Source organism: Abramis brama, assembly GCF_963993115.1.
Source record: "Abramis brama genome assembly, chromosome: 7".
Taxonomy (NCBI): domain Eukaryota; kingdom Metazoa; phylum Chordata; class Actinopteri; order Cypriniformes; family Leuciscidae; genus Abramis; species Abramis brama.
Window position 1 is genome coordinate 334,601 of NC_139969.1, and position 22,500 is coordinate 357,100.

At 45.3% G+C, this 22,500-nt stretch overlaps 2 protein-coding genes across 2 annotated transcripts in view; both read left to right on the plus strand.

Moving 5' to 3' along the window:
* The window catches only part of sugp1 (SURP and G patch domain containing 1), a 14,517-nt gene extending 11,316 nt beyond the window's left edge, over positions 1-3,201 (plus strand). The window contains exons 10-14 of the mRNA XM_084119137.1: positions 1-13; positions 101-207; positions 1,230-1,375; positions 1,931-2,060; positions 2,788-3,201. The exon at positions 1-13 is cut by the window's left edge and continues 165 nt beyond it. Coding sequence (XP_083975263.1) covers positions 1-13; positions 101-207; positions 1,230-1,375; positions 1,931-2,060; positions 2,788-2,814 — 423 coding nt within the window. The 3' untranslated portion in view covers positions 2,815-3,201. The remainder of the gene's footprint in view (positions 14-100; positions 208-1,229; positions 1,376-1,930; positions 2,061-2,787) is intronic.
* Positions 3,202-4,144: 943 nt separating this feature from the next.
* mau2 (MAU2 sister chromatid cohesion factor) overlaps positions 4,145-22,500 on the plus strand; it is a 20,208-nt gene continuing 1,852 nt past the window's right edge. The window contains exons 1-18 of the mRNA XM_084120011.1: positions 4,145-4,419; positions 4,707-4,724; positions 4,865-4,930; positions 8,607-8,702; positions 8,986-9,080; positions 12,950-12,977; positions 13,253-13,408; positions 14,513-14,659; positions 14,797-14,887; positions 14,975-15,078; positions 15,157-15,234; positions 15,942-16,007; positions 16,091-16,174; positions 16,261-16,310; positions 16,733-16,810; positions 19,332-19,443; positions 19,803-19,893; positions 22,445-22,500. The exon at positions 22,445-22,500 is cut by the window's right edge and continues 72 nt beyond it. Coding sequence (XP_083976137.1) covers positions 4,180-4,419; positions 4,707-4,724; positions 4,865-4,930; positions 8,607-8,702; positions 8,986-9,080; positions 12,950-12,977; positions 13,253-13,408; positions 14,513-14,659; positions 14,797-14,887; positions 14,975-15,078; positions 15,157-15,234; positions 15,942-16,007; positions 16,091-16,174; positions 16,261-16,310; positions 16,733-16,810; positions 19,332-19,443; positions 19,803-19,893; positions 22,445-22,500 — 1,656 coding nt within the window. The 5' untranslated portion in view covers positions 4,145-4,179. The remainder of the gene's footprint in view (positions 4,420-4,706; positions 4,725-4,864; positions 4,931-8,606; positions 8,703-8,985; positions 9,081-12,949; positions 12,978-13,252; positions 13,409-14,512; positions 14,660-14,796; positions 14,888-14,974; positions 15,079-15,156; positions 15,235-15,941; positions 16,008-16,090; positions 16,175-16,260; positions 16,311-16,732; positions 16,811-19,331; positions 19,444-19,802; positions 19,894-22,444) is intronic.

Here is a 22,500-nt window from a genome sequence, read left to right on the forward strand (position 1 = left end):
GAGAAGACCAGAGGTCAGAGGTCACGCACACGACACCTGTGGTTCGCTCTGACTGAGGGCTGTGTGTGACGCGTGTGGTGTGTGTGTGTGTTTCTCTCAGAGTGGGCGGAGCAACTGACTGACATGGGCAAAGGGAAGCATTTCATTGGTGACTTCCTTCCTCCTGATGAGCTGGAGAAGTTCATGGAGACGTTCAAAGCTCTGAAGGTGAGAGCGAGTCGAGTCTTTACTTATCTTTATACAGAACAGATCGTTTCACAGTAATGAACTGGAGAATATCAGAATCAGTGATGAATCTTTATCAGATATGAGACACACTCAGATTCAGCTGTAAAGCAGCTCTACAGTAGATAGAGTCATTATTCAGATCAGTTCAGTGTTCACTCAGTTCAGTGTTCACTCAGTTCAGTGTTCACTCAGTTCAGTGTTCACTCAGTTCAGTGTTCATTCAGTTCAGTGTTCACTCAGTTCAGTGTTCACTCAGTTCAGTGTTCACTCAGTTCAGTGTTCATTCAGTTCAGTGTTCACTCAGTTCAGTGTTCACTCAGTTCAGTGTTCACTCAGTTCAGTGTTCACTCAGTTCAGTGTTCACTCAGTTCAGTTCAGTGTTCACTCAGTTCAGTGTTCGTTCAGTTCAGTGTTCACTCAGTTCAGTTCAGTGTTCACTCAGTTCAGTGTTCACTCAGTTCAGTGTTGATTCAGTTCAGTGTTGATTCAGTTCAGTATTTACTTTACCTCTGTACAGATAAAACGTCGTCAAGATAATTCCAGTTCGCGTGGCTACGCAGAAGCGATAGATAATTCTGTATTATGAATTTTTAAGGCTAGACAAATAATTTGTTGAGGTCAATTTGTAAAGAAACACTACACACCTGCGCACACATATATTCAAACACACACACCTATAGACTAAACACGTAATGCGCATGTGTGCGGCGTCAGCGGTTTCACAGGTTAGGGTTTTTGAGGTTTGCACAGAGAGAATCTTTTTTTCTCAATTGTTCAACACTTGCACTGTGGATCCTGTTTCAGAGTTTGCGTTCTCGAGCTCCAAACACTGCTGTGCAAATGAGCGGCCGGAGCGCGTCAAGGTTTTCTGTTAGCCGTTTCTAAACATGTGAATGTGACTCAGAGTGACACAGGGTGTGGTGTGTGTGTGTGTGTGTGTGTGTGTGTGTGTGTGGTGTGTGTGTGTGTGTGGTGTGTGTGTGTGTGTGTGTGTGATGCAGGAGGGCCGAGACCCGGATTACTCCGAGTACAAGGAGTTCAAGCTGACGGTGGAGAACATCGGCTTCCAGATGCTGATGAAGATGGGCTGGAGAGAAGGAGACGGCCTGGGCTCTGATGGACAGGGCATCAAAAACCCCGTTCACAGGTGAACACACACACACACACACACACACACACACACGCTACACACCAGAGCATGATCCGCTCACACTCACCGGGAAAGCTGTTCTCCTCTGTACTATACATGCTGTAGCCATCAAACAAAACAGGCTATATGGAGTTTAATATTTATGTTTAAATTACATGTTATATTTATGTTGATGATATGAAAGGGAAGCGCGTGAGATATGATCATAAGATGCGCAGTATATCGGGAGACGTGTGGAGTGGGTCAGGCATGATCTAAACACTTCATTGAGTTTAGTTTTGTAGAAAGCCTTTCTTTAAAGTGAATTTTGTTGTTAAATCAACTAATCGAATATTAGAAAATCGTGACTCATCCCTCATAACTACAACATATGATAATAACAACAACATATGATAATAACATAACATATTATGCAAAATACATCAAAATGCAGTTAAATGACAGATTGACATTTACACTACATGTGTGTGTATCTCCGCATGCGTGTTTAGTGAGAAATACAGTGCTGATAATCCCGTGCGTGTGTGTGTGTGCGTGCGTGTGTGTGTGCAGGGGCTCTACAGCGGTGGACGGCGCAGGCTTCGGTGTGGATCGACCCGCTGAACTCAGCAAGAGTGACGATGAGTACGACGCTTTCCGTAAGAGGATGATGCTGGCGTATCGCTTCAGACCCAACCCTCTGGTGAGACACACACACACACACTCACTCACTCACTCACTCACTCACTCACTCACTCACTCACTCACACACACACACTCTCACACACACTCTCTCACTCACTCACTCACTCACTCACACACTCACTCACTCACACACACACACACACACACACACACACACACACACACACACACACACTCACTCACTCACTCACTCACTCACTCACTCACTCACTCACTCACTCACTCACACACACACACACACACACACACACACACACACACTCACACACACACACTCTCACACACACTCTCTCACTCACTCACTCACTCACACACACACACACACACACACACACACACACACACACACACACACTCTCACTCACTCTCACACACACACACACACACACACACACTCTCACTCACACACACACACACACACTCTCACACACACTCTCTCACTCACTCACTCACTCACTCACACACACACACACACACACACACACACACACACACACACACACTCTCACACACACACACACACACACACACACACACACACACACACTCTCACTCACACACTCACACACACACACACACACACACACACTCCTTCCAGTTTCTGCAGATGTTGTTGTTCATCACGAATCATGATTTGTTTTGAACTGCGATTCTTTTGAATCACGAATGCGAGTGGAAACCAAACGAACGATTCATTTTCTAACGTGTGTCTTCTGTTCCTGCAGAACAATCCCAGAAGGCCGTACTACTGACCGCAGGATCTCCTGTTCTCCTGTTTCTCCTCGGAGCGTCCTCAGTTATGATGTGCTTTATTTCAGACAATACAGTTTTCTTTTTGAGCCGCTCACAGACTCGAGCCCTTCAAGTGTTTCTGTTTCTTTAAAGATCTTCGTTATTTGACCTTCACTGAGAACTGTACGAACCCATGATTCAGTCAGCTGTGTGTTACAGCATTCACACCAGTGTACGTCTGTGTGTTACAGCATTCACACCAGTGTACATCCACAGTTTACCCTGTTTTACCCATTAATGAGCACAGATACTACAACCTGCACAAACTCAGTGGTTTTAGGCTTGATCCAGATTAACCTCAACAGTCTGTCATTGAGATCTATTAAACGTCTGTGGTCGTCAAACTCTCTCTGTGTGTGTGTGTGTTTATATATTGTATATTTGATTCACTTCAATCATCTTTATACTTTCACAAGTACATTTTACATTATCCTGTGCTGTGAAAATTGAACTCTTAAAGTATAAATATTCCATGGAGTAAAAATGTGTAAAAACAGTTTTTGAATTAGAATCAGAAAGAGCTTTATTGTTTATAAACATTACAGAATAACAGTATGATCAATACACCATTTATTATGTGTCGTGTTTAAGATATTTCTTTAGCGTATCACTCGTCAGTTACAGAGTTCTCCTCAGTGTCACTCATTCTTAGATAAGAAGTAATGATTTAAATGATCATTTATTGAGATATGAATTGAAGGGAAACGTAGAATTCTCAAAGAATAACAAATTACATTGTAGAATTGGGCAAAACGAGTTTATATATTTATTTGATTATGTTGTCTAGTTGATATGGAAGCACATTTTCGCTTTGGTAAATGTTAATTATGACAAAATAAAATCGTTTTTTAAAATAAGTCGATTTTATGAGATAAAATGTAAAAAGTCAAAATTATGAGGTATGATGAAAATCGAAATGATGACATACTAAGTCATAAGTATGATTTTTTACTTCATAATTTTTACTTTTTATGTTAATTTCGATACGTCACAATTTCGATGTCATAATTATGAGTTGTCATACTTATTGATTTTTTTGTCATAATTATGAGTTTAAGTCATAACTTCGACTAAGTATGCCATGATTATGATTTACCAAAGCGTGATTATTTTTCTTATGCGACAGAAATGTGCTTCCATAAGTTTGTTTTCATTTACATTAGTTCTTTATGATGATGATTCCTGTCAGACACAGAACGTCCCGCCAGCTGCTCCTCTCGCGAGATTCAGCCGAGATCTCGTTCAGGGTAGGGCCGTGGAACTCTCGCCGCGGTTCGCGCTCTCGCGAGGTTTGCCCGAGCTCTCGTATTGTTGTTGTTGTGGTGATGATGGCGGCTGCAGGCGCTGAGGCCCCGGACTCCTGGTATCTGGCTCTTCTCGGGTTCGCCGAACATTTCAGAACCTCCAGTCCTCCCAAAATCCGCTTGTGTGTGCACTGCCTGCAGGCCGTGTTCCAGTTCAAGCCCCCGCAGAGAGTGGAGGCCCGGACGCACTTGCAGCTGGGCTCGGTGCTCTACCACCACACGAAGAACAGCGAGCTGGCCCGCACACACCTCGAGAAAGCGGTGAGAGCGCGCAGGAAAGCCCGAGGCTTCAGCCGAGCGACAAGGCCGCAGTCCCGGGCGCTTCATTATTGTTATTATTTCTGGTGTTGTTGTTGTTGTTGTTAATAATTCAGCCCTAACAGATTCAGCGCGTTCATGTGCTATTGATTTTAGCATCTTATTGTTATAAATCATATATAATAATAGTTTGATAGAAGCTCTGTGTTTGTCCTTTGATGCGCTGCTATAGACACTAATACATATGATTTATGATTCATGTTTAATGTCTCTTTCTGTCTCTATTTCAGTGGTTTATCTCACAGCAAGTATCCTTTACCACATTATGAAGCAAATGTCGCTGTTGAGTGTTGTGTCGAGACTGTGCTGCTGTAAGTGATGAAGAACAGCTGATGATGATGATGATGATACATGTTTTATTGGAGTTCTCCTTAGCACAGGTGTGCAGATCGCTCAGTTTGAGGATGTCAAGTTCGAGGCGGCGAGTCTTCTGTCAGAGCTCTACTGCCAACAGGTGAGTTTGAGTCTGCTTTAACACTGAAATATCAGGGGATGTCGTCAACTCTTCTGTTCTGTGTGCCAGAAATAATCCTGGTGTTATAAATAAAACATGCTTTCAAACGCAAACCCGGAGACTTTTGAGTTTTAAGGGTCAGTTCACCCAAACATTACATCTCTGTCATCATTTACATGCTTTCATGTCATTCCAAACCTGTCAGACTTTCATTCATCTTCAGAACACAAATGAAGATGTTTAATGAAATCTGAGAGATTTCTGTCCCTATTTAGAAAGTCTTCTTCTTTCGTGTGTCGTCATCAAATGTCCAGCTCAGTAGAACTCAGCCACGTTCTCATCTCAGGTCCCACGTCGAAGAGGCCGGCCTCCGAGGGTGGTTTATACAGTGGACAGGTGGTGATTATGTGCTCAGCGGTCTGCTCTGGCTCCCCACACTCACACACTGCTCTGTCCTCCAGGCCCCACTTCCTCATCGATGCTTTGTAACGTCCAACCCCAGTTCGCAGGCGGTTCTGCGAACTGGGGTTAGAAAGTCTATTCAGCCAAAACTGATGATTCTAAACGTTTCATTAAGAGATGTTAAAATAAATCTGTATGAATGGAGAGGTTTAATGCACATATGATCAGCTCATCAAATATGGTAAACAGAGGCTGAAGAACCAATCAGGTTCAGTTTGAGCTTCTGTTTATGTTCGCTGATCAATCTTTATATGTGAATAAAAGCCTAAATTAAATCTATCATAAAAAGTGATCAAAAGTCTTGGATGAAATCGCTCTATTCGTATGGATTTATTTACGAACGTTTTGAAGCATTATGATGGTTCACACACACACAAATGAAGATTTTTTTTTTTTTTCATTAAAAATATCCTCGTCTGCATTTCGAACTTGAACGAAAGTCTAATATGTTTGGAACGGCATGAAAGCGATTCAGCGACGACAGAACTTTGATTTCCGGCGAGCGAGACCTTTAGCCCTGAGCATCACACACACACACACACACTGGCAACAGTGGGAGAGAGTGTGTGTGTGTGTGTGGGAGAGAGAGTGTGTGTGTGTGGGAGAGAGAGTGTGTGTGTGTGGGAGAGAGAGTGTGTGTGTGTGGGAGAGAGTGTGTGGGAGAGAGTGTGTGTGTGTGTGTGGGAGAGTGTGTGTGTGTGTGTGTGGGAGAGAGTGTGTGTGTGTGTGTGGGAGAGAGAGTGTGTGTGTGTGGGAGAGAGAGTGTGTGTGTGTGGGAGAGAGTGTGTGTGTGTGTGTGGGAGAGAGTGTGTGTGTGTGTGGGAGAGAGTGTGTGTGTGTGTGGAAGAGTGTGTGTGTGGGAGAGAGTGTGTGTGTGGGAGAGAGTGTGTGTGTGGGAGAGAGTGTGTGTGTGTGTGTGTGTGTGGGAGAGAGTGTGTGTGGGAGAGAGTGTGTGTGGGAGAGAGTGTGTGTGGGAGAGAGTGTGTGTGGGAGAGAGTGTGTGTGTGTGTGTGGAAGAGAGTGTGTGTGTGGAAGAGAGTGTGTGTGTGGAAGAGAGTGTGTGTGTGTGTGTGGAAGAGAGTGTGTGTGTGGAAGAGAGTGTGTGTGTGGAAGAGAGTGTGTGTGTGGAAGAGAGTGTGTGTGTGGAAGAGAGTGTGTGTGTGTGTGTGTGTGTGGAAGAGAGTGTGTGTGTGTGTGGAAGAGAGTGTGTGTGTGTGTGGAAGAGAGTGTGTGTGTGTGGAAGAGAGTGTGTGTGTGTGGAAGAGAGTGTGTGTGTGTTTGTGTGTGTGTGTGGAAGAGAGTGTGTGTGTGTGGAAGAGAGTGTGTGTGTGTGTGGAAGAGAGTGTGTGTGTGGAAGAGAGTGTGTGTGTGTGGAAGAGAGTGTGTGTGTGTGGAAGAGAGTGTGTGTGTGTGGAAGAGAGTGTGTGTGTGTGGAAGAGAGTGTGTGTGTGTGGAAGAGAGTGTGTGTGTGTGGAAGAGAGTGTGTGTGTGTTTGTGTGTGTGTGTGGAAGAGAGTGTGTGTGTGTGTGGAAGAGAGTGTGTGTGTGTGTGGAAGAGAGTGTGTGTGTGGAAGAGAGTGTGTGTGTGTGGAAGAGAGTGTGTGTGTGTGGAAGAGAGTGTGTGTGTGTGGAAGAGAGTGTGTGTGTGTGGAAGAGAGTGTGTGTGTGTGGAAGGGAGTGTGTGTGTGTGGAAGAGAGTGTGTGTGTGTGGAAGAGAGTGTGTGTGTGTGGAAGAGAGTGTGTGTGTGTGTGGAAGAGAGTGTGTGTGTGTGTGGAAGAGAGTGTGTGTGTGTGTGGAAGAGAGTGTGTGTGTGTGGAAGAGAGTGTGTGTGTGTTTGGGCGCAGGATCAGATTTCTCCATGAGATGCAGCTGAACTCACTGGGACACAGCAGCTTAAATTACAGTTTTTCTCTCTCAAATATTACACACACACACACTTTTTATTACACACATACAAACCACACTCTTGACATCCACTTCAACACGCACGCACACACACACACACACACACACACACACACACACACACACACACACACAGTTATCACTGCATAATTTATCCAGTTGCTCTATAATGTACAGAAGCAGGAAAACGAGCATCTGCTTTACAGGCCTGAGAAACGCCACGCCTGAGAAACGCCACGTCTGGGGCAGTTCCACAGTTAAACGGCCCTGGGGTTAAAGACTGCCGTTTCAATGAGAACTTTTGTCTTTAACGTTCTGAAAGGAACTATTTTGTGTTAATAGTGTAAAGTAGATTTATTAAAGGAAATGAGAGTGAAATAGTTCAAAATTCCAATAAAAATACACACTTGTGCCAAAGTGTATGCAGTCGCATTAACACCGATCATACAAGCTAAACTAATGCATTAGGACACACAAGCGTTAAAGACTGAAGGAGAAGCAGCCTGTGTGTGTGTGTGTGTGTGTGTGTGTGTGTGTGTGTGTGCGTGTGTGTGTGTGTGCGTGTGTGCGTGTGTGCGTGTGTGCGTGTGTGCGTGTGTGCGTGTGTGTGTGCGTGTGTGCGTGTGTGTGTGCGTGTGTGCGTGTGCGTGTGTGTGTGGGCCCTATCCGGCTCCCAGCGCAATAGACTCCGTACATGTGTCATTCCTGTTCTGCACAGCGGACTCTTCCCTCTTGTGCTATTTTGCACTTCCAGAAAACAATTCCGTTATTCAGAGGCTGTTTTAAGGGCGCATGCTTGGCCATAATGTAGCGTGAGCACAACACACACTTCTCTCATCTACACACAGACGCAGCAGTTTTCATTTTTGCAAACCATGCATTATTACAAGGAACAATATTCCACACGAGGGAAATCATTGTTGTGTCCATGAAGATGTGGAAAATAGGCGTAAATCTAGCTTACACATTTACCCAAATTATCATACGCCTGTTTAACCGAAGCTAATCTGGGTGTGTTTCTCCATCCCCAATGTCACTTCTCTGTGTTTTACGGCCGTGACGAGAGCGTCGGTCTCCTCGGCTCCTGGCTAATCCGCCGTTATAATAGCAATCCGCCATGGAACAAGCGCGCCTGCTCTTAAAGGGAATGTGAGATGACGCTCTGATTGGTTTATTTCACGTTACGCCCAAACCACACCTATGAATAATTAAGACACACCTGTGTCTTCAGACCAACACATGTTAGATTAGCGTCGGAGAGTCATTTATCCTGCCGGTGTAATAGCATGTTTGCTCTTCTGTTCACTAGAACCTGGTGGATTCAGCGAAGCCGCTGTTACGGAAGGCCATCCAGATCTCCCAGCAGACTCCATACTGGCACTGCAGACTCCTGTTCCAGCTCGCGGTACACACACACACACACACACACTCACACACACACACACACACTCACACACACACACACACACACTTCAGCACTTCTCAGCAGCACTAGCCTTACTTATTTGAAAAAGTAACTTGGATATTTTGTTGTAAATTTTAAAAGTAATGCGTTACTTTACTAGTTACTTGAAAAAGTAATCTGATTACATCACTCAAGTTACTTGTTATGAGTTTCCCCAACACTCTCTTCATTACCCGGAGTGTGTGTGTGTGAGCCTCGTCTGAGCGGTGTGTGTTTCCCACAGCAACTGCACACGCTGGAGAAGGATCTGGTGTCGGCCTGCGATCTGCTGGGAGTCGGCGCGGAGTACGCCAGAGTCGTGGGGTCGGAGTACACCAGGTGACGCTCACTACAGCACACACACACACACACGGTTCATTTCTCTGACGTGTGTAATGATTAAGTCAAGTCAAGTTTATTTATATAGCGCTTTTCACAATACAGATTGTATCAAAGCAGCTTCACAGTATTAAAGTAAAATAATACATCAATGCTTGTTTCTAGTGGAAAACGTCCACGTTTGGTAATGCTGATCAATAGTATTGTTGATTGATTAATTAAATTAAATATCCCAAATATCCCCAACTGAGCAAGCCAAAGGCAACAGTGGCAAGGAACCGAAAAACTCCATCAGGTGACCTAATGGAGAAAAAAAACCTTGGGAGAACCCAGGCTCAGTCGGGGGCCAGTTCTCCTCTGGCGTTTATGAACTAGAGGTTGGATTTAACTGTAAGATTAAAAGTATTATATGAATGCCTGGCTGAAGAGATGCGTCTTTAATCTAGTTTTAAACTGGGAGAGCGAGTCTGAGCAACGAACAGTATCAGGAAGGCTATTCCAGAGTTTTGGAGCCAAATGTGAAAATGCTCTCCCTCCTTTGGTGGATCTGGATATCCTAGGTATGACCAAAAGCCTTGAATTTATTGATCTTAAAGAGCGCAATGGATTATAGGGCGATAGAAGATCCGCTAAATAGACTGGAGCTAAGCCGTTTAGGGCTTTATAAGTCAGTAGCAATACCTTGTAATTAATACGGAACTTTATAGGTAACCAATGTAGTGATGATAAAATCGGTGTTATATGATCATATTTTCTTGATCTAGTAAGAACTCTAGCGGCGGCATTTTGGACTAACTGTAGCTTGTTTATTGAGGATGCAGGACAACCGGCTAATAAAGCATTACAGTAATCTAGTCTCGAGGTCATGAATGCATGAACTAACTTTTCTGCATCAGAAACTGATTACGTAGCTTAGCAATGTTTCTAAGGTGGAAAAAGGCTGTTCTTGTAACATATGAAATATGATTTTCAAAAGACAGGTTGCAGTCTAGTATAACACCCAGGTCTTTTACTGTAGAGGATAAAGTAACAGGACATCCTACTATGTTAAAGTTGTAGTGTGAGAGGTTTTGTGGGCGGTTTTTTGAACCGATGATTAGTACCTCTGTCTTGTCTGGATTTTTAGAATTGTCTAGAAAATTGTGCATCATCCAATCTTTTATATCTTTAACACACTTAAAATTTGGATAATTTAGCGTTTTCATCCGGCCGTGATGAAATATATATTTGAGCGTCATCAGCATAACAATGGAAACTAATTCCATGTTTCCTTATAATATTTCCAAGTGGCAGCATATATATTGAGAATAATAGAGGGCCCAACACAGATCCCTGCGGCACTCCATAGTTTACTGGAGTTATGATCGATTTTTCTCCATTTAAATAGACAAAATGGTAGCGGTCAGATAAATATGATCTAAACCAGCTTAATGCTTGTCCTTGAACACCAGTATAATTTTGTAGTCGATCTAAGAGTATTGTGTGATCTATAGTATCGAACGCAGCACTTAGATCAAGGTAAACTAGTATTGAGATACAGCCTTGGTCAGATGCTAAAAGTAAGTCATTTGTGATTTTAACGAGCGCAGTTTCAGTGCTATGGTGCGGTCTGAATCCTGACTGAAACTTTTCATAGATGTCATTTTCTTGCAAGAAAGAGCCCAGTTGGGCGGACACCACTTTTCCAGTATTTTAGACATAAAAGGAAGATTTGAAATGGGTCTATAATTTGCTAGATTATGCGGGTCTAATTGTGGTTTCTTAATGAGAGGTTTTATCACTGCCAGTTTAAATGTTCTTGGAACATGACCCAAAGATAAAGACGAGTTAATAATATTGAGGAGAGGCTCTTCCACTACAGGTAACACTTCCTTCAGTAGTTTAGTTGGTATAGGATCTAATAAACATGTTGTTGTTTTAGATCAGGGGTGTCAAACTCATTTTCACTGAGGGCCACTTCAGCATTATGGCTGCCCTCAAAGGGCCGGTTGTAACTGTAAGACTTTTAAAATGTTAATATATTGTCTGTTTATTTGATTATTACTTATTTAAGTTACAAATAGTGTATATGCATTTGCAGGGGTGTTTCTAGGTTTTAAAAACATCAGGGGATGAGCCCGAAACATCAGGGGCTGGGTAAAATAATTTGATACAGAGAATAATGTATTATATATGCAGGGGCAAACTGCCTCAAAAATTCAGCCTTGGCACTGTAGCCACACCAGCACACATTACCACACAGTCATGCATATTCAAATGTGAGGTAGTTAGGGGGGTTCGGGGACATGCTCCCCTGAGAAAATTTGGATTTCTCGGACCTACATATGTGCATTTTAAGGTGTTTAAAGGCCAAAAATTTGGATAACAATAGCTTTAAAAGCATGTCAGTGGGCAGTAGCATAAATTATTTGTCAAGATAACAGATTCTTAAACATGAGAATGAGGATAAATGTTGCAATGAATGATCCACACTTCAAAATGGAAATGCAGAATGTTTCTGCTTATTGTTGACAATACACAATCACATATTCCAAACAGGAATGGCCTTAAATGAGAAATCTTTCAAGGATTATTTTGCATAGATGTTACATTTCAATCAAAAACCAGTGCAATCTTTTTGTGTCCAGAGGCAAATGAGCAATTTATATTACCATTAAAGATTGGTTTCAGCAACTTGTTTCTTTCCTGAGTTAATGTTTTTGGCACTAATCAGTTTAAAGTTCAATTGTTCACTCATAAAGACAGTCACTTGTCGCCACCTACTGGCTTAATGATGCAAGTGGCGCAAACACAGACAAGCGGAGTGATACAAATGGTGAATAATACTGGTACATATTATATTAAATATTATGTAATATATTTAATATATTTAAATAAATATATTATTATATTAAAATAATATAAAATATCAATATATTATTATTCAATCAGTTCTATGCAGCAGAATCAGATTTAACATTTATTTTTTGACCAATTGTCAAAATAAAGTATAGTCCTACAAAGCTATTTTTTTATCAGAGCATGAGCAGAGCAGGGAGAACGAGAGGATCGTGTGATTCGTGTAATTTTTATCAGTGTTGCCCAGATTCGTGTAATTTTATGGTGTGTAAGTATACACACCATGTTACTTACAGCACAGTAAGAAACAATGCCAGAGAAATTTCATGTCGGCACGTTTTTTTTTTTTTTGCGGACTTTGCCTTTCCGGTGAGCGTGAGCAGAGCTCGCAACACAAACACACACACACGGAGGTTGCTTGCGGAACATTGAGCAGAACGCGCTGTGAACACGGAGCGGAGAGCACAGCGCGCACACACAGCAGAACGCGCTTATAAGTTATGCATCTTCGGAAGCGGACTCGCACGCAAAGTCATTTAACACGCTGAGCCAGAGTCAAACCATCGCCGAACACGGAGGGGCGCCGGCTTTTTAGTATCTTTCTGCCAAAAAACGAAAATGTTATTTTCGGCCGAAAATTTTCGGCAGCCTAAATTTCGCTGCATCCCTAATTTAAAAAAAAAATCCATATGCTCTCGCGGGCCATATAAAATAATGTGGCGGGCCGGATTAGGCCCGCGGGCCTTGAGTTTGACACATGTGTTTTAGATGAAGTGATAAGTTTATTTAACTCTTTTTGTTCTATAGTTGTAAAGCACTGTAATTGTTCTTGCGTCGTGATAATTGAGGCTGAATTATAAGGCGTGATTGAGGATTGAACGTTTACAATTGTGGTTCTGATGTTTTCTATTTTCTCAGTGAAGAACTTCATGAAATCATTACTACTAACTGTAACGGAATATTTTGTTCAGGTGACATCTGTTTATTTGTTAGTCTAGCCACGGTGGTAATTAAACTCTGCATTTCCACAGAGCGCTGTTCCTGCTGAGCAAAGGCATGGTGAGTATCTGTGTGTGTGTGTGTGTGTGTGTGTGTGTGTGTGTGTGACGTGGAATAGTGTGTTTTCTCAATAAAAAAAGAAAAGAAAATTGGCCGTTTTAATCCCAGAAATAAGCGTTTGTTGCAGCTCCACTTGGAGTCCGTATCGCTTCATCAGAATGAGAATATTTCAGCCCAGCCTTAATTCAGGCTGTTTTGTTTAGTCTCATCAGTGGTTGTGTGTGTCATGTGATCTGTGAAGGCTTGTGTTCTCGTGTGTGTGTGTGTGTGTGTAGCTGCTGCTGATGGAGCGTAAGCTGCAGGAGGTTCACCCGCTCCTGACGCTGTGTGGGCAGATCGTGGAGACCTGGCAGGGAAACCCCATCCAGAAGGAGTCTCTGCGCGTCTTCTTCCTCGTGCTGCAGGTCACGCACTACCTGGACGCCGGACAGGTGAGAGTCACACACACACACTACTCTCTCACACACACACTACCTGGACAGGTGAGAGTCACACACACACACACACTACTCTCTCACACACACACTACCTGGACGCCGGACAGGTGAGAGTCACACACACACACACACACACTACTCTCTCTCACACACACACACTACTCTCTCACACACACACTACCTGGACGCCGGACAGGTGAGAGTCTCACACACACACTACCTGGACGCCGGCAAGTTGGTGGCAAACCAGTTTCCCTATCTGGATTAAGCGGTCCCCTGCCGCCACCTAATGGTGGTTTAGTTTCATGTTTAAAAGTATCATTCTTTCCAACTTTTCTTATTTGTTTATTCAAAAAAATATTTAAAACAATCTCATAATATTATTTAATGTAAATTATTTAGTGTAAATTATTTAATTTGATTGGTAACAGCCCTATAGTATCTTATTATTCTAATTAAATTTATTGATCAAATTTAAGAATTTAAAATGAAAGATGAAGCATATATTTAATAAGACCAGGGAAAAAATGTCCTTTTATAAAGGTAAAAATATAACAAATATGCAGATTAAATTATTTCAAAGCTGATTGAAAACAATATTCCTTCAGAATAAATAGGTTTTACAACAGACACAAAAACCCCCCCATTTTTTTCAGGACAATTAATTTTGTTTTACTCGGACAAGTCAAGTTTATTTATATAGCGCTTTTCACAATACAGACTGTATCAAAGCAGCTTCACAGTATTAAATTAAAACAATACATCAATGTTTGTTTCTAGTGGAAAACGTCCACGTTTGGTAATGCTGATCAATAGTATTGTTGATTGATTAATTAAATTAAATATCCCCAAAAGTGAGTGACAGATTTGAAAAGGCTTAATGTCGAGTTAATGAACTCTAGAAGTGCAACAAGATGCAGAATGATGAACACAGACTGAGAGGACTGTTCTTTAGACAGCAGCTGAAGTGTCACCTATGACCTTTGAGTGTTGAGTTGTTATTTAGGACAGACCTGAGACTGATGTTTGGTTGCATTAGAGCCGTCAGACGTGACTGTGTGTGTGTGTGTGTGTGTGTGTGTGTGTGTGTGCGTGCAGGTGAAGAGTGTCAAGCCGTGTCTGAAGCAGCTTCAGCAGTGCATCCAGACCATCTCCACACTGCATGATGATGAAATCCTGCCTAGCAACTCAGCCGACCTCTTCCATTGGCTGCCCAAGGAGCACATGTGTGTCCTCGTCTATCTGGTGAGTGACCCTTCACCTCTGACATCATGACTGGGTTCGTTGTTTTTTTTATAGTATCTGTATGAACAGAATTCAGACTGTTTTCACTAATCTAATGTGTGTGTGTGTGTGTGTGTGTGTGTGTGTGTGTGTTTCAGGTGACGGTCATGCACTCGATGCAGGCCGGATACCTGGAGAAGGCCCAGAAATACACAGATAAAGCCCTCATGCAGTTAGAGAAGCTCAAGAGTGAGTCTCGTCACATGACCGAACGCTCCGACCCACTGATGTGTGTGTGTGTGTGTGTGATGACTGATGTTTCTGTGTGTTTGTCAGTGCTGGACTGCAGTCCGATCCTGTCGTCGTTTCAAGTCATCCTGCTGGAGCACATCATCATGTGTCGTCTGGTGACGGGACACAAGGCCACGGCGCTGCAGGAGGTGTGTGTGTGTGTGTGTGTGTGTGATGCTCCTGGTGATCGTGTGCTGCGTAACACCTGTGTGTGTGTGTGTTGACAGATCTCTCAGGTGTGTCAGCTGTGTCAGCAGTCTCCACGGCTCTTCTCCAATCACGCCGCTCAGCTTCACACACTGCTGGTGAGATATGAGTGAACACACACGTGTTTAAATGAAGAGTTCGGCTGCACGATTTGGACAAAATTTCAATTTCAATCAGGTTTGCTGTGCTTGTTTTTAGGGCTGCGCAATTTGGCAAACATTAATTAATTTACATTTTAAATATGTATCATTTAAATATCATTTTTTTATGGCTATTATTTAGTGCTGGGCAACGATTAATCGCATCCAAAATAAAAGGTTGTGTTTACATAATATATGTGTGTGTAGTGTGTATAATTATTGTGTATATATAAATACACACACATGCATGTATATATTTAAGAAATAACATACAATTAATAATAAAATGTATATACATTCATACATAATTGATATTATAAATATTTTATAGTTATTCTGATTCAAGATTAGGAATTTAACTCAATAATGACACAATATTCCATAAATAACAGATTTTTTTATTTCATGGGGACTTTAGCTTCTCTTTTCTTGAGTGCTTCTCATTACAAGTTTGTGAAGACGTTTTCATGTTCGCGTGTAGACGAACACAGAGCAGCGCTTCACTCAAGCACAGCGCACGCGTTTCTTCAACTAAACCGCATAATCTCACCAGATCAAGATTCGGGTTTTGCTTCCGCTGAATCGTGCAGCTCTATGAAGAGTGTGTGTGTTCCGTGCTCAGGGTTTCAGGTGTGTGATGTGTGTGTGATGATCTTGTGTTTCAGGGTTTGTACTGTATCTCAGTGAACTGTATGGACAACGCTGAGGCCCAGTTCACTACAGCACTGCGGGTGAGAACCTTAAAGCCTCTGCTGTCGCTCTGTTCTCATCAACATGAGCTCATCAGTGTGTGTGTGTGTGTGTGTGTGTGCAGCTCACCACGCATCAGGAGCTGTGGACCTTCATCGTGACCAATCTGGCGAGTGTGTACATCAGAGAGGGCAACAGACATCAAGAGGTTCGTCATCATGGGATTCATTCATAATCACTGTCAATAATGATCATCAGTGACTGATTACTCCTCCTCCTCCTCCTTCTGTGCAGCTGTACAGTCTATTAGAGCGGATAAACCCGGACCACAACTTCCCCGTCAGGTAAAACTCCTCACACACTGACTCAGTGTTTTAGCAGATGATTCCCAACAAATGAATGAATCAGTGAAAAGATGTTACTTGAATTCAAAACAGTCCAACTGATATTATACAAAGGATTCAGGCTAAACTGATTCTGACTGAATGAGAAGCTAAAATACTCAACAAACCCAAATGTGACAACAAAACTTAAACTGAACTGAGTTAACACTGAACTGAATCAACGCTGAACTGAACTGAGTTAACACTGAACTGAACTGAATCAACGCTGAACTGAGTTGATTCGATGAAGATTCATCACTGATTCTGATATTCTCCTGTTCATTACTGTGAATCGATCTGTCCTGTATAAAGCGCTGTAGGAATGAATGTTCTGCTGTTATAATGAATCCGTATCTTGACGATGTTTCTGCACTGTTTTCCAGCTCTCACTGTCTGCGAGCGGCAGCCTTCTACATCCGAGGCCTGCTCTCCTTCTTCCAGGGGCGCTACAACGAAGCCAAGTGAGTTTCCTGTGTGTGTGTGTGTTAGGGATGGGGCCGATCCAGTATCGGTATCGGGACCGATACCAGCGTAATTCACGTATCGGATTTTCCCGATCCAACCTGCGGAGATATCCGATATCCATGAGTCATGTCTGCGCTTTAACGTTGTCTGCTGAAATGACTCCAAAAGTGATTCCCGCCGGCGAGTCTGCTATAGCTGGCAGCAAACTGCGGAATGGATTTCCTAAACAGAGGCGCGGCTCAATCTTTTACAGTCTATGGGCTCAATGAGACACAGAGTTATGAGAGAAATCCGTTCCGCAGTTTGCGGCTAGCCAACATGTCCGCTTTGTGTAAATGCTTCACACAGTCAGAGCAAGACGGCTAAATGCAATGCCGTAATTCAGAGCTCTTTAAAGAGGCTACATGCGATTTTCTGAAATTTAAACTCGCGACTGACACCTGTGGCCAAAAAACGGAACTGCTCTTCCTTTCTGCTCGCTCTCGTACGTGCACACTTCACAAGTCATCCGCTGCAAAGAAGTCAACATTATGTTTACAGAGGTAAGAACAGTCAAATACATATATTGTTTGAGAAACTAAGTTTGTTTGCTGACTAGCGGTGGTGGCAGAGTGATCTGAAACGTTTAACATGAACGCGCTTGACGTCACATCCGCAGACAACGCGCGAAAAATCCGACCCGACAGAAAATAGGAAAAATAGGATACAGGCTTATAGGTGCACCCACTGTGAGCTGACAAGGTGTCCGTATGCTCATCAGGAGATGTTTGAGTCATAAATGGTCAAATAAAAAGGCTATTGTTACGTTTATTTTGGGGAAAAAGTTGCATATAGCCTCTTTAAAGCTCCCTCGCGTCGTACAACACAACGAACGCAATCAAACATTTAAAAAAGCACCACGTTACTGTGCGTTCACACCAAACGTGAATAGCGCGTCAAATTCGCGTGTAGTTGGACGCTTGAATATTTTTAATCCATTCGCGCGTCCAGTGCGAAATTGACGCGCGTCTGAGGTGAAATCCGTCTGTTTGCAAGATGCTGATGCTGATCGAGCATTCATCGAGAGAGTTACTGCATCGGAGCGAGGATCATCCTTCAGATAGTGTGTGTAAGATGTTTACAATTGCACTTTTCTTATATTTCAGTACTCAAGTATTTGACATTTTGGGAATGTAATAAATATTGACATGACAATCAATTTGAAACCCTTAAAGTTGCATATTTGTTTTCAGAATGGGATTTTACCTGTTAACAGGATTTCCTGTTTTTTTACTTCCTTTTCTGACCTTATACTTACCTCAAGTTGCCTTTTGGGACATACTACATGCATATATACGTGCATATCATACTTGCCTGTTGAGAGAAGTTTATTTCAGCATCATATAAAATAAACAATAATGATAACAAAAATATTAAAGCAAACACAGCTCTGGTATCGGAATTGTATCGGTATCGGCCGATATCCAAATTAAGGTATCGGGATCGGATCGGAAGTGAAAAAATGTGGATCGGTGCATCCCTAGTGTGTGTGTGTGTGAGTGACTGATGCTGAGGATCAGACCGCCTCGTGTGTGTGTGTGTGTGTGTGACTGATGCTGAGGATCAGACCGCCTCGTGTGTGTGTGTGTGACTGATGCTGAGGATCAGACCGCCTCGTGTGTGTGTGTGTCACTGATGCTGAGGATCAGACCGCCTCGTGTGTGTGTGTGTGTGTGTGTGTGTGTGTGACTGATGCTGAGGATCAAACCGCCTCATCTGTGTGTGTGTGTGACTGATGCTGAGGATCAGACCGCCTCGTGTGTGTGTGTGTGTGTCACTGATGCTGAGGATCAGACCGCCTCGTGTGTGTGTGTGTGTGTCACTGATGCTGAGGATCAGACCGCCTCGTGTGTGTGTGTGTGACTGATGCTGAGGATCAGACCGCCTCGTGTGTGTGTGTGTGTCACTGATGCTGAGGATCAGACCGCCTCGTGTGTGTGTGTGTGACTGATGCTGAGGATCAGACCGCCTCGTGTGTGTGTGTGTGTGTGTGTGTGACTGATGCTGAGGATCAGACCGCCTCGTGTGTGTGTGTGTGTGTGAGTGACTGATGCTGAGGATCAGACCGCCTCGTGTGTGTGTGTGTGACTGATGCTGAGGATCAGACCGCCTCGTGTGTGTGTGTGTCACTGATGCTGAGGATCAGACCGCCTCGTGTGTGTGTGTGTGTGTGACTGATGCTGAGGATCAGACCGCCTCGTGTGTGTGTGTGTGTGTGTGTGTGTGACTGATGCTGAGGATCAAACCGCCTCATCTGTGTGTGTGTGTGACTGATGCTGATGATCAGTCCGCCTCATCTGTGTGTGTGTGTGTGTGTGTGTGTGTGTGAGAGTGTGTGTGTGACTGATGCTGACCGCCTCATCCGTGTGTGTGTGAGTGAGAGTGTGACTGATGCTGATGATCAGTCCACCTCATCTGTGTGTGTGTGTGTGTGTGTGTGTGACTGATGCTGACCGCCTCATCCGTGTGTGTGTGTAGGCGGTTCCTGCGTGAGACACTGAAGATGTCCAACGCCGAGGATCTGAACCGTCTGACGGCCTGTTCTCTGGTGCTGCTGGGACACATATTCTACGTGCTGGGGAACCACAGGGTAACACACACTTACACACATCACTTTCACAAACACTCACACACACACACACTTGCACACACACACACACACTCTCACACTCACACACATCACTTTCAAACACACAAACACACACACACACACGTACTTTCTCACACACACACACACACTCATACACATTGTTTTTTTCTCTGTTAATAGTTTCAGTGCTTTAGCTTATTTCAGTTTATTGCCAAAGCAACATTTCTAATTTTAGTTTGTTTTTCATCAAATATTTATATCTTATGTTATTTCAGCTTTATTTTACCTAGCTTGTTTTAGTTAGCGATAATAACCTTGATCTGCGGCGTCTGAAGAGCTGTGTGTGTGTGTGTGTTCAGGAGAGCAACAACATGGTGGTTCCAGCGATGCAGTTGGCCAGTAAGATCCCAGACATGTCTGTGCAGCTCTGGTCCTCGGCTCTGCTCAAGGGTGAGGGGCTTCCTCACACACTGTGTGTGTGTGTGTGTGTGTGTGAGAAAGAGAGAGTGTGTGTGAGTATGAGAGAGTGTGTGTGTGTGTGTGAGAAAGAGAGAGTGTGTGTGAGTATGAGAGAGTGTGTGTGAGTGAGTGCGAGAGTGAGTGCGTGCGAGAGTGAGTGCGTGCGAGAGTGAGTGCGTGCGAGAGTGAGTGCGTGCGAGAGTGAGGGAGTGCGAGAGTGAGGGAGTGCGAGAGTGAGGGAGTGCGAGAGTGAGGGAGTGCGAGAGTGAGGGAGTGCGAGAGTGAGGGAGTGCGAGAGTGAGGGAGTGCGAGAGTGAGTGCGTGCGAGAGTGAGGGAGTGCGAGAGTGAGTGAGGGAGTGCGAGAGTGAGTGAGGGAGTGCGAGAGTGAGTGCGTGAGGGAGTGCGAGAGTGAGGGAGTGCGAGAGTGAGGGAGTGCGAGAGTGAGGGAGTGCGAGAGTGAGGGAGTGCGAGAGTGAGGGAGTGCGGGAGTGAGGGAGTGAGTGCGTGCGAGAGTGAGTGCGTGCGAGAGTGAGGGAGTGCGAGAGTGAGGGAGTGCGAGAGTGAGGGAGTGCGAGAGTGAGGGAGTGCGGGAGTGCGAGAGTGAGTGCGTGCGAGAGTGAGGGAGTGCGAGAGTGAGTGAGGGAGTGCGAGAGTGAGTGAGGGAGTGCGAGAGTGAGTGAGGGCGTGCGAGAGTGAGGGAGTGCGAGAGTGAGTGAGGGAGTGCGGGAGTGCGAGAGTGAGTGCGTGCGAGAGTGAGGGAGTGCGAGAGTGAGGGAGTGCGGGAGTGCGAGAGTGAGGGAGTGCGGGAGTGCGAGAGTGAGTGCGTGCGAGAGTGAGGGAGTGCGAGAGTGAGTGAGGGAGTGCGAGAGTGAGTGAGGGAGTGCGAGAGTGAGTGCGAGAGTGAGTGCGTGCGAGAGTGAGGGAGTGCGAGAGTGAGTGAGGGAGTGCGAGAGTGAGTGCGTGCGAGAGTGAGGGAGTGCGAGAGTGAGGGAGTGAGGGAGTGCGAGAGTGAGGAAGTGCGAGAGTGAGTGCGTGCGAGAGTGAGTGCGTGCGAGAGTGAGGGAGTGCGAGAGTGAGGGAGTGCGAGAGTGAGGGAGTGCGAGAGTGAGTGAGTGAGTGCGTGCGAGAGTGAGTGCGTGCGAGAGTGAGTGCGTGCGAGAGTGAGTGCGTGCGAGAGTGAGGGAGTGCGAGAGTGAGTGAGGGAGTGCGAGAGTGAGTGAGGGAGTGCGAGAGTGAGTGAGGGAGTGCGAGAGTGAGTGCGTGCGAGAGTGAGTGCGTGCGAGAGTGAGTGCGTGCGAGAGTGAGTGCGTGCGAGAGTGAGGGAGTGTGAGAGTGAGTGAGGGAGTGCGGGAGTGCGAGAGTGAGTGCGTGCGAGAGTGAGTGCGTGCGAGAGTGAGGGAGTGCGAGAGTGAGGGAGTGCGGGAGTGCGAGAGTGAGTGCGTGCGGGAGTGAGGGAGTGCGAGAGTGAGTGAGGGAGTGCGGGAGTGCGAGAGTGAGGGAGTGCGAGAGTGAGTGCGTGCGAGAGTGAGGGAGTGCGGGAGTGCGAGAGTGAGTGCGTGCGAGAGTGAGGGAGTGCGAGAGTGAGTGAGGGAGTGCGAGAGTGAGTGAGGGAGTGCGAGAGTGAGGGAGTGCGAGAGTGAGGGAGTGCGAGAGTGAGGGAGTGCGGGAGTGAGGGAGTGCGGGAGTGCGAGAGTGAGTGCGTGCGAGAGTGAGGGAGTGCGAGAGTGAGTGAGTGCGTGAGGGAGTGCGGGAGTGAGAGAGTGCGGGAGTGAGAGAGTGCGGGAGTGCGAGAGTGAGTGAGTGCGAGAGTGAGTGAGGGAGTGAGTGAGTGCGAGAGTGAGTGAGGGAGTGAGGGAGTGCGAGAGTGAGTGAGGGAGTGCGAGAGTGAGTGAGGGAGTGAGTGAGGGAGTGCGAGAGTGAGTGAGGGAGTGCGAGAGTGAGTGAGTGCGAGAGTGAGTGAGTGAGGGAGTGCGAGAGTGAGGGAGTGCGAGAGTGAGGGAGTGCGAGAGTGAGGGAGTGCGAGAGTGAGGGAGTGCGAGAGTGAGGGAGTGCGAGAGTGAGGGAGTGCGAGAGAGAGTGAGGGAGTGCGAGAGTGAGGGAGTGCGAGAGAGAGTGAGGGAGTGCGAGAGTGAGGGAGTGCGAGAGTGAGGGAGTGCGAGAGTGAGGGAGTGCGAGAGTGAGTGAGTGCGAGAGTGAGTGAGTGCGAGAGTGAGTGCGTGCGAGAGTGAGTGAGTGCGTGCGAGAGTGAGTGAGGGAGTGCGAGAGTGAGTGAGGGAGTGCGAGAGTGAGTGAGGGAGTGCGAGAGTGAGTGAGTGAGTGCGAGAGTGAGGGAGTGCGAGAGTGAGGGAGTGCGAGAGTGAGGGAGCGCGGGAGGGAGCGCGAGAGTGAGCGCGAGAGTGAGCGCGAGAGTGAGCGCGAGAGTGAGCGCGTGCGAGAGCGCGTGCGAGAGCGCGTGCGAGAGTGCGTGCGTGTGAGTGTGTGTGTGTGAGTGTGAGTATGAGTGTGTGTGTGTAGCTCTGATCTCTCCTCTCTCTCTGTCAGATCTGAATAAGGCGTGTGGAAACTCTATGGATGCTCATGAAGCTGCTCAGATGCAC